Source organism: Folsomia candida, unplaced genomic scaffold, assembly GCF_002217175.1.
Source record: "Folsomia candida strain VU population unplaced genomic scaffold, ASM221717v1 Fcan01_Sc016, whole genome shotgun sequence".
Taxonomy (NCBI): domain Eukaryota; kingdom Metazoa; phylum Arthropoda; class Collembola; order Entomobryomorpha; family Isotomidae; genus Folsomia; species Folsomia candida.
The window spans coordinates 3,528,227-3,547,594 of record NW_019091208.1 but is presented as its reverse complement, the minus strand read 5'-3'; the positions used below and the strand labels follow the sequence as shown (position 1 = coordinate 3,547,594).

Sequence of the window (19,368 nt, the reverse complement as noted above, 5' to 3'; positions counted from 1 at the left end):
GAGTGAATCTTTTGTTTGTCGTGTTCTAAATTCATTTAAAAGTCAGGCAGGCACAGTCACCCACACTGCTGCTGTTTAGCGTTAGAATTGCTACCACATATGCGGTAGCTGAATGAGTGAGTAATTAAGGAAAAACATGATTGACAGGGTATTAACAAAAATTTAGCCGTATTTTACTTATTGCGAATGCAATCGCGTATATAGTCAGATCCGCATTTTTGGTTTGTTTTAGCCTAGTTGTTGTGTGGTGGTTGCCATAAATTTGTTAAAACTCAACATGATTTCATCCTTTAACTTTTGGGTCTTCTTTGTAACGTATCAGGTTAGAGTCAAAAAGAGAAATGTGTGTATGCAATTCAGCGAGAGTGGTATGGAATGGTTAGTGACCCAAAGATTCTATTTGGAACAAAAGCTTAGAAATTTTAATGATCTTTGTTGTTAAAATAAATACTTGATAAGATGACATTTAAGTTTGTGGTCTGGTCATACAGAAAATAAGTCAAGTTGTACTTAATTAACTATTGTTCATTGTTCACTCTCGTTTATTCGAGTGTTGGAAATTTACAATTTTAGTAATTATTCCAGCCTAATTAGTAATTAAAATGGGTAATAATGTCCAATAGTAAAATCTCTAGTACTGTCCAGTCACAATAGATTCAAGTACTCGAGAAAATGCCCATGAGATAGATTTAATAGCTACTTTACTTGTAATTGTATTTATTACTGAACAGAAGAAAACTGACCAGAAAGTAATCTTTCATTAACCATAAAATAAACAATTAAATTCAAACCACTTTCAAATGTGTAGCACAAACAATAGATTAAACTCACATTTTATAGCATATTCTAATGGGAACATATATAATCCTATCAGGTTTATCGGCTTAATAATACGGCTTAATGTTTCTGTAAGAAATTTATTTTCTATGTACATACGACACATTTCGTACAACAATTCGGAACGAAATGGTTACACATAACTTCTAAATATAACAATTTCTTCTACAATTTCATGTCCTAAACCTTTTCTCGAAATCCAGGTGAATGAGATATAGAGCAAGAATGAAATGACAGAAATTTCATAAAAATCCTAGCCAAATGATTTAATGCAATGTGCCTCCACTACTCCATGCACAGTTGTAGAAACAGTTAAACATTGGCAGCGAAGCGTGTCCTATTTTTAACTTTATCAAATTATGAGCATTTATCAAAACGGAAGTCCATCTCAACATCTGACCATGACAATGAAGGAGAGGGACGACGGACGACGATTACCAAGGAATAAGCACAAGATATGTACGTATGTACATTCAATTGTTTGGTCATTGTTCACCCGTGAGGAGATGCTCCTTCGTTGTTTCATTCACCTACTTTTTTTCTTACAAACGTTTAATTACATTAATACCTGTCTTCTTCCTCAGTGGCCAGAAAAATGCAGGGGATGAATTAATAAAGATGCACTTTTTTTATTTACGGTTATGCATTTTATCTCGTATTCATTGATTACGGGATTACGCAATCGTAATTTGCGTATTAATTTAATTCTGAATGTTGTTCCAGTAAAAGTGCATAAATATTTTGCAGCCCTTTAAATTCTTAATATTTAGGATGAATATTTATCTTATTGATGATATATTTGCGAAAATGAGTCAAGGATTAGTAAAAATGAGTCGTAATCTCATTAACATCTCGACCTATGCAAAGTTTCAGTACGACGTTGAAATACATAATTTTACCTCCTGATCAATCATCTGAGACTTTGATTAATCAATTTTCTTCATCAAATTAAACCATACCAAATCTAAAAAACTGGGAGTTGGGATAAGTTCTCGCCGACTCTGTATGTAAAACAAAGGGCACAAGCTATACTTTTTATTCAAATACTAATGGATGGTGGCACCAGGTTATTTAAACTCTGTTTAAACAAAACTATACAGTGACAGATTTTGATGGTCGCATCAAAACACTCAGAAAAAAAATCGTAGTAAAAAAACAGCTCAAGGTGAACTATTTCCTTTTCATGAAATTGAGATTAAATCGGAATTTAGTAGATTTGCCGATTCTTATATGTACTCATTTGCATAATCGTGAGTGGCTCAAATGCATTTGACATTGTGTAAAGCAAAGGTTCATTATATTGCAAAATGTAAATTTGATACTGATATCACACTTGTAATCTCGAAATTAAAAATTTCGTATGTATCTACCTGGTCTTTACGTGTAATTGAATTTTTAATGCTTTTACAAACTGGATTTTATTTATGCCTTTAAAGCTTTTAATTTTCCGGAATGTTTTATAGAAAATATGCGAAACTTGTTTGTAAACAGTGTTTTATTTCTTGTCAATTTGCAGATATGGAAGTTCTTTAGTAGAAATAGATTCGTGGTCGAGTCACAACTGGACGATCGCCCTAGCTCGGCGATTTTCTCACGGCGACCCCAATTTCTGGTTGGGCTTCAACACCTTTGATGATCTTAGAACAAATACGCTCGACTCGTCGAGTGGTTCGCTGATTTCGCAATATGCAGGTGAGCAAAAATATTATTAATCAATGTTCACACGTCATTAATTAAATGACCTCGCGACGCATTTACTTATTTCGATATGTTTCAAGATTTCATAAAATTATGGAAGTTTAAAATTGCCTTTAACAAAGTCTGGCTGAAAAAGCAGTGTGTGTTTGATTTGCAAAGACCTGTTTCCTTACGAGACGGATTAGTTTGGTCAAGTAACGTACGTGACGATGAACGTCGTCATCTATTCTCTATTAAGATCAAGTTTTGCCCCTTTGATGCAATTGTGTGAATGCGATATCGTATGAAATGCCACGTCAATGAATCAGACCAGAAGGAGGGGAGAAGACCAGAAGAAGACACCAGACGATGAGACTCGAGGCATAGAAAGGAGTAGGAGTTGAATGATGTGCAATGTGACCTGGATTTTACAAGTCTGCGATTAAAACAAATCTTTTGATAAGATAATAATGCAGATATTATGGCGTGGATCGCTTGTGAACTGATTTACAAAATGTTTCCTCTTCATGGCAATAATGGTTTTTATGAATTGTTTTCAGGATTTTGGTCGGAAGGACAGCCCAACACGAAATCTGGGAAATGTGTCCAGTCCTCGACGGGCGAGTCGGTGGGGGCAGGACTCCAATCCTGGGAACTTACGACGTGTGAAACCCTTCTCCCATTCGTGTGTAGAGCACCTGCCTGCCCGGAAGGTACATAATTAGTTGTACATAAATGGATGCGTTTAGTCAGAGGTAGGTTGAGATGTAGACTAATTTTCACCCACTTTCTCCCCAGGAACGTTCCTCTGTTCGAACGGTCGATGCATTAACAACGCCTTCAAATGCGACAAGCAAGACGACTGTGGTGACGGAAGTGATGAATTGGATTGTCCAGATTTATGCCGATATCATAAAACATCCGTTGGCGCGTTTGTCGAAAGGTGGGTTTTCAAATCTTTAACTAGTAATTGCTTTCATCATTAAAAAAGTTTTTAATTGCTAACTTTATTCATATTTTCGTTTCGACAGTCCTGGATTTCCACAAAGATATCCATCTCTCTCGGACTGCAAGTGGACTCTTGAAGCCCCCGAAGGTAAGTTTTTTTTATTTGCAGATTTATGCGAATTTCTGCCCAAGTGAAATATGCAAATAATGTGCAATCAATCATTTTGCATTTTTTTTACAAGGTCACTCCATTGTACTCCAGGTAAGGAAGTGTTCATCTCAATAATACGCTTAAATAACAAACTAGCCCCCCTTTCAAAATTTGTTTATTGTCTTTTAACCCGGTTTTCACGGTCAAGCTCTGAATCATTTTAATTTATAGAGCTTTTATTCCCCATTCTGACAGCAATAACTTCTTTTCTGTTACAAAATAATTGTAAAATTGATGACCGTTGGTTAGCCCTTGTAATGCAGAAAAAAAGACTTGCAATTTTCGATTTTGCATACCCCACTTTAATCTTTATAAATAGTGGCAAATGTTGGTCTTGTCATTGTTGATTGTTATGTGTGGATGGAACAGAACCCTTTGAAAAAAGAACTAGACTGCTGCAGACAGTAATAATAAATATAACGCAACAATAGCCCCGCTTTCAATTCTATGCATGCATTGATTTCTTACCAGAACTGGGCCACAGTCTAATTGAGATGTTTATTTAAACGAAGACCAATATCATTACGAAAATATATATAATTTTCCTGCTACTAAAAAATTTAAGATAGTTGCCAAAATAAGTGATGACTTGCAAAAATAAAAAATTGCAAAAACTTTCACATGCTTCTTTCGTCAGAATGGAACTTGAAATGTGATTTTGGCTCCTATAAATTTCAGTTTTCGGAATTCGAGACAGAAAAAGGATTCGACACGGTGCAAGTGCTGGGTGGCGCGAGGACGGAGACGGCCGCCGTCAACGTGAACACGATCTCTGGTCGGTTGAACTCGTCCGCAGTCTTCACGTCCGCGTCCAATTTCATGATTGTCAAATTCCGATCTGACGCCTCAGTTGAGAAGAAAGGATTCCGGTAAGAAGAAAGAGTAGACGAGGAGTTACATAAGATTTTGCATGCATTTTTTTGCAAACGTAATCATACGCATTTGCCATTTTTATTTGACACGAAGCATGTACCGTTTAGCACTACATTGCGAACTTCCACTCCAGCAACATGTATGTATTTTGCAAATATTTCACGACCAGCAATTACCTTCATGCGTCGTAAATAGGGATTTTCGTTGTGTCTCCTTCCTCGTTAACTTGTGGTCGGTCTGCGCCTGTGGCTGCACGCATTAAAAAGATGCATTTGCCCACTGACTGCAAGGATCTCAAAAGATAACGGAACTTGGTTTGGTTGGTACCATTCGGTGCTCAACATTTTTTATGCAGTGTTGGCTAAGAAAATGCGAAATAAATAAACGGCGATGTGCCTGGCGTCTTCATTGATATTTGCAACACAAAGTTGCATTTGTGTGTGCATATGTTGTAGTAGATAATTTACAAAACAATGCCATTCTTCAGCCACAGGCAGTGATGGCAATTGACCAATTTTTATGGGAATACTACTTGCTCATTGATCCTCTCACATGTAAAATATCGAGTTTATCGTAAAGAAGAAGAATAATCTTTGCATTTAGATTGTTAGTTATCTGAGAGAGGAGAGGAGGTTAAAATGCATGCAAAGAATTGGCTAATGTCCCAGATATTAAAAGATATTCTTGGTTTTTGTGTGCACCACTAAAGATATTAAAATGCAACTTTCGTAATGATGCGACTTAATTACAACGAGCCGATTGATATACTATCGTCATCATCGATATGCTAATAATAATACGAGTTTTCGTGGTTTCGCGAGTTTGTTAAAGGAGAGTAATTATTATCCCTATGTGGCTGGCTGGCTGGTTTGATTTATGACATTTATTAAAATCATGGCGGCTTTACGAGGCAACTTTCAATTATATTTTGCCAAGTATTTATGTATGCAAGACGTAATTTCAGTGAGATGCATTTTTCATATATTTTGCGTATTGTTTTCGTCAATTTATTAGCATATTAATTCACAGGGTGGATATGTATTTACGAAAAAGAGCTGAAATTTGTACTTCATATTTAGGAAAGAACGATAAAAATATTTGCGAAATATGTACGAAAGAAACTATAAAAATGAAAATGTGCATAAAATTTTTTAAATTCTGAATATCAAAAACCCTCGGGATTTTTTGTAGTTTCTTTGAGCAAAAAAATTTGGTCTCGTATAATCGAAATGATAACAAAAAGTATTTTGAAATTTTTACCTCTATGCGAAACACCCACAAAGTTTGACTGTCGGTCGTTATTCATCAAATGAGAAAAGTAGAAAAATACATAGCCGTCCTCTGCATACGTATCATTCTAGTAGGTTGTAAATTTTAACGGCAAAAACGTACCCACTGACCGCCGTCATGTTGTGATGATACGATTAACCCAGATTTATCATTGCGCAGCCATAATTTATTGGTATTTTGATATTTAGAGCGACATGGAAAACTGAGCCGCAATCATGCGGCGGTACCCTCCGGGCGACCAGCCACTCCCAAGTCCTCGTCTCTCCCGGCTACCCCAACTCTTATCCTGGAGGACTGGAATGCGTCTACGTTATCAATGCCCCCGCAGGAAAGCTTATCACGCTGAAAGTGGAAGACTTCGGACTTACTTCTCCCCGAGACAGTCTTCTCATCCGAGACGGAGATTCACCCTCCTCACCAAAATTGGCCTTGTTGACGGGGTCTGCGAGTGAAAATCCGAAGTTCATCACCAGCACGGGAAGTCAGTTGTACTTGTATATGACCACTTCCGGAAATGGAGGAGTTCCTGGTTTCCAGATCAAATATTATCAAGGTAAAAAAAAATTCTGTAAAATTTCTCTACCAATTTCATGAGGATATATTTTTCGATTCGCTTTGTTACATGGCTTTGCACACTTTTTTTTTGCCCTGAAATCAATTCAGCTTCCTCTATCTCGATGATAAGTAATTGACAACCATGCAAATTGTTTGCACTTGCTAACAAATCGTACATACTGTCCACAAAGTGGCCGCTAACTAAATTGGGTAAACATAACCCCAAAACCACCTTTATTTTCGACCTAGTCATCGCATCACTTTACAAATTTATTTACAAGACCAATTACACCATACAGCACTCTCATTGTTAGTTGCGCAGACCTAGGAAATGATAAGTATGTAAATATCTAAGTAAGAGTAAAAATTGGTGATTGCAAATTGCTGCAACCTTTTAAACCTTCCTTGCAAGATTGTCTGACGAAATAAGTAGGTGAGTGGTGATATACATAAATACACGAGAAAAAGCAGGTAGGCAGTACATACTTTAGAGAAGCAATACTTTGTTCAATTTTGTGTCGTTTAGTAAAATCAGGGTGGTTGATTTGATAGCTTGGGGCAGATTTTTCTTATAATTTCTTCTCAAATAAAGTCGAGTTGTTTGCAACAGCAGAGAAGAACAGGTGCAGGCAGAGAGCAGACGGGAATTCAGTATGGATTAGATGCAATAAGTATCGACTTTGATTACCAAAGTTTTTCCCATATGCAAGAAAGCAATTTATTCATTTCATACTTAGCTGCACGACGATCAACTTGAAACTTAGGAGAGGTTTATTGGTTATCTGGCTGCAGTTAAAGAACTTGCTTGACTTGGCTTGTGTGCTAATTTGCATTCGCAGAATCTTTACGTAGGATAAGTAGTGGTTTGCAATAATGGAGTAATATGGAGCACACCCTTCGTATATCGTATGTACTTTTCATTGTTGTTCATTGTTGGACGTCGTCGTGTGATAGTGTGAATTACTCGAGCTGAAAATCTCACGTTTATTTATTTACGTACTCGTCCACTCATTCATAATAATGATAATGAATCATTAGTAGTTAGTCAACTTGAGGAGGGACTTTTTTTTAAGATGGAGTTTCCCCTTTTAAAAAATTCAAGTAGTGTTCAGTCAAGATTAATTCTTTTTTTTGTTTTATTAAATTCGAGAATTTTTGCAAATAATGAATAAATAATAAGAATGGTGTTAAGGAAGGACGGACCACTCCAGAATATGTAGTAGACAGGCACCTGATAAGAGGTGAAGATGAGAAATCGCTTGCAGTAGTCGGTCGGAAAAGTTTTCAAGATAAAAATTCTAGGCCATCTTTCAAGATATGACTTTTGTAAATAATTTATTAACACCATGAACAATCAACAAGCGGCTTGATTAAAGCAGCTTCATCATATTTAAGAACGCGAACGTGGATGGATGGATGGATGGATTAATAAATCTTGAAGGAGTGGAGGAGAGTTGCAATTCCTGTATTTGAGAGGTGGCTTCTGAACATATGTGAAGATTAAAGTAGGCAAAAATTAGTTTATAATTTTTAATTGTAATTTCAAAGTAGCGATAAATTTAAAACAGACTTTTGCACAGATTGATCAAAGATTGGCTGAGAGAGGGGATCATATGAATGTAAAAGATGCGGAAAACATGGCAAATCCGCAATGAAAACAAAATTCTCTGTAAACTGCAATGAAGGCAAAAAAATATGTGTGTTTGTATGTATGTGAGACAGGTCGAAGACTTAAAAATTTGGAGCAAGTGCGTATCAACAAATTTACGATTATGACTCACACTCACGCATTAAATGAATTAAAACTTTGGCAATTAACACAATGAATGATAAACAAAAGAGCAAAGCGAAGAGATCAAGCAAATCTTGTTCCTCTTCTTGTGCAGCAAGACGATAAATAATTCCTGCTTTCACTTCTTAGCATAAAGCGAATATTTAAATTTGTAAATAATTAATTGGGGGTCGGGACCTGTGAAAATTAAGAGGTTACGACAACATTGAGCAGAGATCTGTGTCTCAATATTTGCAATGACTATAAAATAAATCGGCGATTAAAGATGCGGTGATTTTTATCAGAGATAAGATCAATTCTATGCTTGCTTGCTTGCATACTTTACTTTGCATACCATGAATGTAGTACATGCGATATTTTACATTTATGCACATACTTCGACAAAATCTCGTCTCTTTTTTGAATATTTGACTAAAATTCCTCGATTTTTTTAAATGTTTCAGGATGTGAACAAGTCTTGTCGATGTCGAATGGGTAAGTTTTTCAACAAATTAGCTGAAATTCTCAGATAACCCGGTCAGATTCGATTTCGAATCAAAATAAGTACAGCTATTCATGATCTCTTCCTGTCATTTCCAGATCAATCTCATCCCCAGCGTTTGGGCTCAGTCCGTACCCCTCCAATCAAGAATGCACCTACTTAATCAAGCGACCCAAGGGTGGTCCACTCTCCCTCAAATTTACCAACTTTGACTTGGACGAGGCAGACTTTGTGCAGGTTGGTACCTCTCATTGACACTCATACTTTCTAACGCATTTGCATTATTTGCTCACAATGTCTGACTGGGAAATGCATGTGAGAAGAATCCCCAATAAAATGGCACTGCTTTAAGCAAATAGATAAAGCATGAAACAAAGGCAATTATACAAATTGACAGGACTGGGAACGGTAATTAACTTTGGGCGTGATATGTCCCACTGTTTTTGACTAAAACGATCCCTTGTTTTCCCACCTGTGACACAGACAGACATGGATTGTCACTCGTCGTCTGCAGAGCATTGTAAATAAGCAGACACAATTTGTATTGTCTCCCCTTTTGAAATGAAACTTGCTTCAGAAGGAAGGATGCACTTGATGCTTAAACGCGTAAAACGACGACGGGAAGATGATGATTCCATGAAGGAAATGGGGTTTAAATGGGACTAGGAACTTGTGTAATAATAATAATAATCCTTCCATTTGTGAAGGAGCAAATAGTTAGTTTTGTTAGTCTGCAGTTGCCACCTTGCTGCTTTTATTTTGCACTCAATCCAATCCAATGGACAGGTATGACATGGGCATTTATCATGTAAACAAAAAATCTTCTGTCAGCCAGAAATGATGCGACGCTTCGGTAACCACCACTGCTCGCTACTACTTGACTCAATCGTGGCACCATTATTGCACCACCACCATAAGCACAGGAACCATCTATCCTAAGTCGGATTAAGAGTACGGATTTAGAGCTTACTTATTCCTACTCGATGCCGGTGAAGATGATGATGAGATGACGAACATAAAATAACGGAACTGACGATGAGTTAAATAATAAATTTATTATTGTCACCTTCAAGACTTGTTTGTGTGATGTCATTAACAATGCAAATACACATCAAAAGTTGTCCCTTCTCTGATTGGGGATGACAGTTGGGGATGAATTATGGGGATTTTTTTTTTGTACCTGTAGACTTTTTTTCGGGATTGTTACCAACATATTTTACTTATTGACCGGCCCAACACGACGATGACGACACTTATGTACTTATCAGACATATGTTCTCATGAACGGTCCACCTCTAATTGAATCAGAATCATCAAAAAGGGATGCGATTAACCGGTTTGGTTTGCGAATTTTACCAGTAATTTACCAACCAAGGTGTTGCAGATTGTAACTGTGCAGGTGGATTAACCGGAACTTTATGTGATGATATTGCATTGCGAATTACATATTCTCGAAAAATGTGCACTTCTTTCTTGCATTGCACCCAGTTTTTGAATTTGAGGAAAATTATTGTTATTTTAGAAGAAGAAGGAGCAGCATTATGCAGTTATTATAAAGTCACTTTGTGGGAGATTGCTATTAGATATCACACCAAGAAATACATAAAATAGGGTCGGGTAGTGCATAATCCTTCTCATTCTTATTATTTTTGTGTCTACCTCTGCGTTGACTTGGCTGGCTGGCGGAACTAACAATACTTCTTTAAGAACTCATCTTTTCCCTCATTATTAACGTGTAAAGGTTTGGGCTTGATGTTGATGGACGATAAAAAATGGAGAAGAAGAAGACAGGAAATGCTCACAATTGCCTTTTTAACGCAACTTTGCACTACACAGGAAGGATTTGTTAAACATTGTTTTCTTTTTCGGGTTGCATTGCATCACACTTTTCTTACTTATGGATTTTGCTTTTATTGGAGGGGAAAAAATATGTGTAGCTCGGAAAAAAATGAACAGTATATGAAGGAAAAAATGTACTATGTGGGCTTATGTAACACGAATCAGGGTACAATTTCTTTACCTAAGATCAGTACAAAATCGGCTGTGATCCTAAAAAATAATTTGGTCGTTACATCATGACATATTTAACATTCTTGGTTCAATTTTAAAAGATCACTTACATACATATTTACATTCCAAATATCTATTTGCATCTGGCAAAGATTATTGAAATTTATTCCATGTTCTATGATTTTAAACCACTTTTAAACCTTTGACGTTTTTGTGACAATTTCTAAAATTTGGTGCTCTTTGTCCAAACCACGACCCCCACTGGTCAACCGCTGCACCGATTTTGTACATCTTCGAACTCATCCAGATAACGCCAAGTTGGTCAAAATCCGTTCCGTTGTTCGTCCTCTAGCGTGTCCCAGACACACAGACACACCAATTCTATAAGCTCTTCTGACTCGGGCTAAAAAGTGCATGATATAAATACTTACATTCGCATTAAGTGAATCATAAATACAGGTTGAACGCCACACAATGCGATAAACTGCCGAAATTTTTTTCTGCCAAGTGAAATGTTATGAATTCATTCGTTTCTCGAGTACCGGCATCTAACAACTTGGTTCGTGGTTACGCACGTTGTCATTTTTTTGTGCAAAACTTTTAGATAAAAAGTTATACAGACCAGCAACGTGACATCGTCTCCTCCAAAGAACGAAGGTCTGCTAAACTTTGGGGGATAACACAATGCAGTAAAAATGACGGGACAGGAGACAAGTACCGTTTGCATACGACCACAAGTTTGAAATTAGGTTAGAACTGACGCAGGACATGAGAGGGATTAGAATTACCTGCGTATTTTTAAGCTGGTATTTTAAATTCCGTTTAAATTAAAACTATAGCGCGGCGTGTGTGTGGCTAGTGGCAGGTGGCAAAAAAGTCTGTAATTCCATCAAGCCAATTACATAAAGAAGACAGCAGATAAATGACGCTTACATACTTAAATGTAGTGGTCTCAACGGTGCGGTTCGGTTCGGTTCTTGGAAGAACCGGTTTAGAACCGAGAACCAGAATTGAAGAACCGAAACAGAACCGAACTTTTTTTAGTTGGAACCGAACCGGAACCGGACCAAACCGTGACCGAACCGGCGGTTCGGGTCAAACCGGTAGTGTTATTAATATGCAATAAACAACAAACAATGCTAATTGACGTGTTTCTGATGAAATTTCACATATAAGCCAATAACTTATCTGTATTTAAACAAGCAAATTCTAATACATGTCAACAGCAAAACCACTTATGTATATATTATTGAAGTTAGAAAACAATTCCAAGTTTGGGGTGCAACCAAGTCAAAATTTCATTTTGGAAACATTGGGGGTGTGACCAAGTAAAAATTTCATTTTGGAAACATTGGGGGTGTAACCAAGTCAAAATTTCATTTTGGAAACATTTGGGGTGTGACCAAGTAAAAATTTCATTTTGGAAACATTTGGGGTGTGACCAAGTAAAAATTTCATTTTGGAAACATTGGGGGTGCAACCAAGTCAAAATTTCATTTTGGAAACTTTGGGGTGTGACCAAGTAAAGATTTCATTTTAGAAACTTTTGGGGGTAAAAATTTCGTTTAGGAAACTTTGGGGGTGAAAATTTCATTTTGGAAACTTTGGAGGTGTCATCAAGTCAAAATTTGGTTTTGGAAACATTGGGGATGTAACCAGGTCAAAATTTCATTTTGGGAACTTTGGGCGTGTCATCAAGTCAAAATTTGGTTTTGGAAACATTGGGGGTGTGACCAAGTCAAAGTTTCATTTCGGAAACTTTGGGGGTGTGGCCATGTCAAAGTTTCATTTTGGGAACTTTGGCAGTGGGGCCACGTCAAAATTTCATTTTGGAAACTATGTGTATTTCGGGAAATTCGTAAAACTTTTTCGAAAATATGATTAACTTCGCTAATGTATTTGTGTATGAAGTTCGGTTCAACCCGAACCGGCCGGTTCGGTTCGGTTCTCAAAGACTTGGAACCGGAACCGAACCGGTAATAAAAGTTTCGGTTCGGTTCGGTTCTCCGTATAAACCGGAACCGAACCGAGCCATCGGTTCCGGTTCGGTTCTATGAGAACCGAGAACCGTTGAGACCACTACTTAAATGAACCGACGAAAATGAATGGGCACATTTTTGGCATGTATTGCATTTCATTCCATGGTATTAACGAATGTACGTTAAACAACAATCAAGTTGGTCGCATCCATCCCATCCCGAATTACAAGTTGGCATTGATGAGATCATTTATGTATCGCTTTCGGTAGGATGATTGCACTTGAGGGGAAAAATACAATAAAACGTCTCGTCTGATCTTTGCCACCATAAAAGCAAAGGACCACCTACAATCAACTAAATCCTTAGTTTCATACTCAACAATGCCATCATAGTAAGTAATTCTATGAAGAAATCAATCCTTCTTGTTGGAGGAGGTTTCTCGGATTCGTTGTAGACATATTTTAACGCAAAGTTTATCAGTAACATAGAAAAGATCTTAATAAAATCAGCTCGATTACGATGTTTATACTTTTTGATCATCATTCCGACTTAGCTCGAAATGCTCATCAATTCAATGCTTAATCGTACGAGAGAATTGGTATTATTATTCTTCACTCACTTACTTTGTTGCTTGTTTGCTGGTTGGTTTGGTTTGTTGCTTTGCTTGCACTCTAAGAAAAGTTCATTGTCCGTGGACAGGATCCACTGGCCATGTCATGAATGACCATTATGCCAAGTTAGACTCATCCATGCGGTGTGTATTAAGTATTCTTGAAGGTTGTTAGTTTCCTTGAGTTACTTACTTACTTATTACGACTGCTACCGGTCCGGTGGAAGTTTTTTGTGCGGAAAGAAATAAGCGTATCATGCCGATGAATTGTGGGAACAAATTAATTAAAACTTGGGAATGATAGAGATCATGGGATGTTTATTGTACGAGTACATATTTCCTCACACATGCCATGATTAATTATGTATATTCACTCACATTACTAATGTCATGTCATTCTTGATGAATCCGTAGATCTATGACGGTCCAACGACTGACAGTTTGCGTCTCCACTCCGGAAACGGATTTAACGGCCGCACCCTCCCAAAATTGACCTTGACGGCGGAATCTGGAGAAATGACGGTGCGATTCAAGACGGATTCGCTCCGATCGAGGAATGGTTTCAGAGCTGTGTTCTCTGCTGGTGAGTGCATATTGCATTTTTAAAGATGAACTACTTACAATGGAGGTGTCACGGCGTATGACCCTGATTTTGACCAAACTAGTGTGAATCAATGATAAATCTAATTAATATGAAATTCGCAATGTATTTGCCAATCTGCAGGTTTGGCAGAGGTATTTGCATCAAAAGAATAGAAAACACGCACTAAAGTTGACCCTTTCCAAATTTATAGCGCGTTTTCTCCTCTTCGGTTCCAAATATTCTGCAAAGCCTGCGCATTGGGTGCGTCTTTTGCAAATTAGTAGTTTGATCAAAAAGGATACGCTGGGAAAACCTCCATTGTTAGCAGTGTTGCATTAAATATGCTCATACAAAAAAATTACTCCTTATTATCCACAGATTGTCCCGTCCTCCGCCCTGGAAAAGGAGCTTTGGCCAGCAATCGTGACATCGCTTTCGGCACCCAGGTCACCTTTACTTGCCCAACGGGTCAAGAATTCGCCACGGGACAGCAAAAGATTGTCACCGAGTGCCAACCGGGTGGGCAATGGTCGGTCGATTACATCCCAGATTGTCAAGGTATGAATGGCGGAACATTTCTTAATTATTGTTGTACGTACACTCACGTCATGTCACGTGTCATCACTGCTCGTCATCTCAACGACCATATTATGATGTGTTGAGAGTCCAAATTGAAAAATGCATGCCTTCAAGCAAGATGAACATTATTTGATGACAATTGATTGATGATCTCTACGAATTCAGAGAGTAAAATTCTGACCGTGCCGTTTCCTCCTTTAATTTGCAGAGGTTTATTGCGGACCTGTTCCACAAATTTCGAACGGTTTCGCCATCGGGTCAACGAATGGTAAGAATAGAATGAGCATAAATTATTTGCATGTGCATATATTTTATTTATTTAATATTATTTCCAGTCACCTACCTCGGGACGGCTACGTACCAGTGCTACGCCGGGTTTGCATTCCCTTCGGCGAAAGCAACCGAAATAATAACTTGTTTGCCGGGGGGGAAATGGGAGAAATTGCCGTTGTGCATGGGTAAGCACTTCTTCTTTAATGGTTTCACTCACAGTATAGAAATATTTACGATATGCAGCATCACTAACCAAGTCGTATTGGAGACATCACATCATTGCATTAAAACGAGTATTAGAATAAAGATGACGCCTAATAAATACATAAGAATGCAGACAGAGTCACCACCAAGATTCGTACAAGTACGAATCTGGCGATGATTACGGTTTTGTGCGAGAGAAGACTTGCCAAATTTGATGGATTAGCTTGTGATCATCATCGCTGAGTAAAGATTTTGTTTAAGGATTATTTATGAAGACTCATTGTCAATAGAAAATGCTGAACTGAACGTGAATCTGATATCGTCGTGGGTTTATTTAATCTCTAAGTGGTTCTTGTAATATTACCAAATTCAATTCAATACGCTTTTCTCTCTTAAGTAATTTGACGTGGTGTTGTTAAACATATGGATGGACATATGTAACCACTTTAATAGCAATAATAACGCAATTTATTTATTGCCGTAATAATATTTGTTCGCGAAAGCTAAGTGATTGTATCTCTTTCTACTCTTGAAATCGTCCTCCAGGCAAAAGTGAGGTCTTCTTATGTATGAACACAACCAATTAGAGTTTCCCGTTATCATCAAGCAAGCGACAATATCCCTGCGGCATGATTTATTATTGTTATTTATTTACCAAAATCAATTAGGCCTTTCATCTCCATATACCACCGATTTTTAAGGACGAAATATGCAAATATGCGATGCCCCACCATGAAATTAATGCAGAAACACTTCTCACATGAGCGTGCCTGCCATGACTAAAAATATTTACAATGGCGATATCCTTATTTTCTTATTACACCCTTTCATAAGCAATATTTGTATTTGTTTTGGTTGGTATTTGGTTACCTAACTTTTAATTTAATGTTTGCACGGTCACGCTTCATGAGTCATTGACCATGAACTTACACACATTTGTGCCTCTCCTCCTCCATGTGCAGATTATTTAACTTAACGAGGAGCAAAACGGATCTTATTGTGTCGAAAGATTTCTATCACTGGTGCCATTTATTATTTTTATTTTTACGTTTTTTTTTCATTTCCTGCAGCATCTCAATGCTCACCTTTGGCGGAAACGCCCAATGCGAAGCAAGCCATTTTGAGTGGGGGAGGTCGGGCGTACGGGACAATTGTGCGATTTGACTGTGACCCTGGCTACATCCGGACGGGACCACCCACTCTGCTCTGCATGAGGTAGGAAAATACAGCAGTAAAATTATTGACGGGGTACATATTCAAACACTCTTAAAACCCTGGTATTAAATCATTACTGATCGAAGTACTTTGGTAATAAGGGGCATTACCATTTAGTAATGTTGTGGTAATGAAAATTTACCATTCTGAAACAAACTACTACCAATCCGGTAGGAAGTTATTACCAAATCGATACCAGAACGGAGTGTATATCTGACTCTACCAGATTTTTAACTGTATGTAATGGGTCAATCTATTTAATTTTCTAGTAATGGAACTTGGTCCGGAGAAGTGCCCACTTGTGCAAGTAAGGCTTTTAATTCAGAAGAAATCGAATGGAACGATTGTTTAATTCGGAAATCTTGATTTTTTCCACAGGGAAACAATGCTTCACCGTTCCAAAAATCAAGAATGGTTTTGTCGTGGATTCCGAGCGTGAATACTTTTTCGATGATGAAGCTCGCGTAAGTTACTTAAAAATGAAAATGAAGTCTTTCTTAGTTATCACGAAATGTGAAATCTATATTTTTAATGTAGGTGCAATGCCATCGTGGATATAAACTTTTGGGTCAAAGTATTATCAAGTGTGGTCCCGACCAGACGTTTGATGACCTCCCGATTTGCGAAGACATTGGTATGGATTTTAGCATTGAAGTGATAAGAAGAATTGGTATGATATGGAATTTTTGATATTATGTAGACGAGTGTGCCAATTCCCAGTGCGACTTGGCCTCCACGGAATGTGCTAATGTTGCAGGATCATTTTACTGCAAGTGCAGGTAAAGTTCAGAGCACATTTTATTCATAAATATCAGTAATGAATTTAGTATTTGACAAAATGTATTCTTTTCAGGACTGGATTTTCGCCATCTTTGGATTGCAGAAATATTGCGGATTTGGGACTTGCCAGCGGTGGCATTCCTGATCATGCTATCACTGTTTCTTCCGCGCAGGAAGATCATCCCAAAGAGGTACGCATTTTAATATGTTGGGTTGATGCATACTATTTGAGATTATGCTAATTCCTATTTTGTGGCTTAGTTTATCCGACTTGGAAGTTCGGCTGGCTGGTGTGGTGCCAACTTTGCGAAGGGAAATAACTGGGTCTTGATTGACTTGAAAGCTCCAACCGTTGTTCGTGGATTTAGAACTCAAGGCGTTCACAAAATCGGAGGAGGTGTGGCGTACGCTTCAGGAATCAGGGGTAAATAACGTCAATACATATGGCACAGTATCCAAATGAGCTATATGTATTAATTATGCATAATTTATTTTTTCGAGCAGTTCAGTACACGGACGACCTTACCGACGTTTTCAAAGATTACATTAACCCTGACGGTTCTGCCGTCGAGTTCAGAATCTTGGATCCCAGCTTATCCGTTTTAAACCTTCCAATCCCAATTGAAACTCGTTACCTTCGTCTCATTATTCAAAACTATGTCGTTTCGCCCTGTCTCCAACTGGAACTTATGGGTTAGAATTTATTTGCATACATAAATATAGAAATCGTTAAGTTCACACGTTAAAAATCTTTAATTTTCAGGTTGTACCCGAATGGAGTGCAACGATATCAACGAATGTGGAACGAACAATGGTGGATGTCACCAAAAATGTGTCAACAGCCCGGGATCCTCTTCCTGCGGTTGTAACGTCGGATACGACCTTTACAGTCAGAACGGAACTGCTGGTTTCTTCATTGAGGGGTCAGAAACGGGAACGAAGGACGGCGACACGTACCGATTAAATAAAACTTGCGTTCCAAAAATGTGCCCACCTCTTCAAAGTCCAGAAAACGGAGTACTTTTGTCCACCAAGGATAAGCACCACTTTGGGGATCAGATCTCCTTCCAATGCAACTTTGGTTACGTTATTGCTGGAAGTTATGGACTGACTTGTACTTCAACTGGGACATGGAATGGAACCGTTCCAGCTTGCCAACGTAAGATTTGATAAATTATCATAATTTCATAATTGCCACTAGAAATTCCAACTAAATTATTTTGCTATTTTTTTGCACAGCTGCGAAATGCGTCCCCTTGCAAGATGAACCGACCGAAGGGCTCGCCGTTATTCGACCGGATGAAGATATCCTTATCGGATTCCAAGAAAATGTGACTTTCACTTGTTCCGAGGGTGGTCGACCGCTTCGAAGCTCAGTCACCGCGCCATTCAGACAATGCGTGTACGATCCAAAACCAGGATTCCCAGATTATTGGCTGTCCGGAGCAGGTAAAAAGTCACATTGTTTTACATTTAAATATCAATTATTACAATTTATGTTTATATTTCCAGCCCCCGAATGTCCCAAAATCGATTGTGGCTTCCCTGTCGAGGCGCCTGGAGCGGAATATGGTCGCTTTACTGAAACCACTTTCCAATCCTCGTTCTTTTTCGGATGCCAAGAAACCTTCAAGCTGGCTGGTCAATCGTCCCGAAACGATAACATTGTCCGGTGTCAGGCTGATGGAGTGTGGGACTTTGGAAACCTACGTTGTGAAGGCCCAGTTTGTGAGGATCCACTCCGACCGCCAGGTAAATATTTAAATAATGTCCAACTATTTACAAGCGCCATAAAAAATTACAATAAAAAACAATCTAATTTTACATGAATATTAAATTTGCTAACATAATTTTTGCAATATTTTAGATGGTGTCCAGATTTCTCAGACGTACGAGCAAGGTGGCGAAGTGATGTTTGATTGTGGACGACCTGGTTACATTCCAATCAATCCGTATCCCATCACGTGCCAGCGTAATTCTGAATGCCGTGTCATCAAGCCGATCGGAATTACATCCGGACTCATCCCAGACTCTGCCATTAATGTTACCACGTACCGACCAAATTATGAAGGGAAGTTCATCCGGCTCAACTCTGTCACTGGATGGTGCAGCATGCAAGAGGCGTTCCCCTACGTGACGATTGATCTTGGAAAAGTGCACCGCGTCAAAGCCATCTTGGTTAAGGTGAGATCAGATCAAAATTAGTTTGTATTTATGTATCTACGAAACAGTGTGAAATTGAATTTCACATTTCATTGAAATTGAAATTAAAATAAAAATGAAATTTTGAAGCATAAATGTGAAATGTCTCATTTTCCGTTTGTAGGGCGTCATCACGAACGACGTTGTCGGACGACCAACGGAAATCCGATTCTTTTACAAGCAACAAGAGTCTGAAAACTTTGTCGTGTATTTCCCCAACTTTAACTTGACGACACGAGATCCCGGAAATTATGGAGAATTGGGTAAAT

At 38.1% G+C, this 19,368-nt stretch overlaps 1 protein-coding gene across 2 annotated transcripts in view; it reads left to right on the top strand.

The window, feature by feature from the left end:
- Positions 1 to 19,368, top strand: part of LOC110856513 — a 52,240-nt gene that overhangs the window by 19,684 nt on the left and 13,188 nt on the right. For both annotated transcript variants that reach the window (XM_022104997.2, XM_035857171.1), the window contains exons 5-30: positions 2,354 to 2,529; positions 3,075 to 3,227; positions 3,313 to 3,457; positions 3,546 to 3,610; positions 3,705 to 3,724; positions 4,352 to 4,542; positions 6,025 to 6,389; positions 8,627 to 8,657; positions 8,763 to 8,901; positions 13,678 to 13,846; positions 14,225 to 14,404; positions 14,634 to 14,693; positions 14,761 to 14,883; positions 15,973 to 16,117; positions 16,387 to 16,424; positions 16,496 to 16,581; positions 16,655 to 16,751; positions 16,818 to 16,896; positions 16,971 to 17,088; positions 17,159 to 17,321; positions 17,402 to 17,590; positions 17,661 to 18,056; positions 18,137 to 18,346; positions 18,410 to 18,649; positions 18,765 to 19,081; positions 19,224 to 19,362. In XM_022104997.2, the coding sequence (XP_021960689.1) occupies positions 2,354 to 2,529; positions 3,075 to 3,227; positions 3,313 to 3,457; positions 3,546 to 3,610; positions 3,705 to 3,724; positions 4,352 to 4,542; positions 6,025 to 6,389; positions 8,627 to 8,657; positions 8,763 to 8,901; positions 13,678 to 13,846; positions 14,225 to 14,404; positions 14,634 to 14,693; positions 14,761 to 14,883; positions 15,973 to 16,117; positions 16,387 to 16,424; positions 16,496 to 16,581; positions 16,655 to 16,751; positions 16,818 to 16,896; positions 16,971 to 17,088; positions 17,159 to 17,321; positions 17,402 to 17,590; positions 17,661 to 18,056; positions 18,137 to 18,346; positions 18,410 to 18,649; positions 18,765 to 19,081; positions 19,224 to 19,362 (4,034 nt within the window). The remainder of the gene's footprint in view (positions 1 to 2,353; positions 2,530 to 3,074; positions 3,228 to 3,312; positions 3,458 to 3,545; positions 3,611 to 3,704; positions 3,725 to 4,351; positions 4,543 to 6,024; positions 6,390 to 8,626; positions 8,658 to 8,762; positions 8,902 to 13,677; positions 13,847 to 14,224; positions 14,405 to 14,633; positions 14,694 to 14,760; positions 14,884 to 15,972; positions 16,118 to 16,386; positions 16,425 to 16,495; positions 16,582 to 16,654; positions 16,752 to 16,817; positions 16,897 to 16,970; positions 17,089 to 17,158; positions 17,322 to 17,401; positions 17,591 to 17,660; positions 18,057 to 18,136; positions 18,347 to 18,409; positions 18,650 to 18,764; positions 19,082 to 19,223; positions 19,363 to 19,368) is intronic.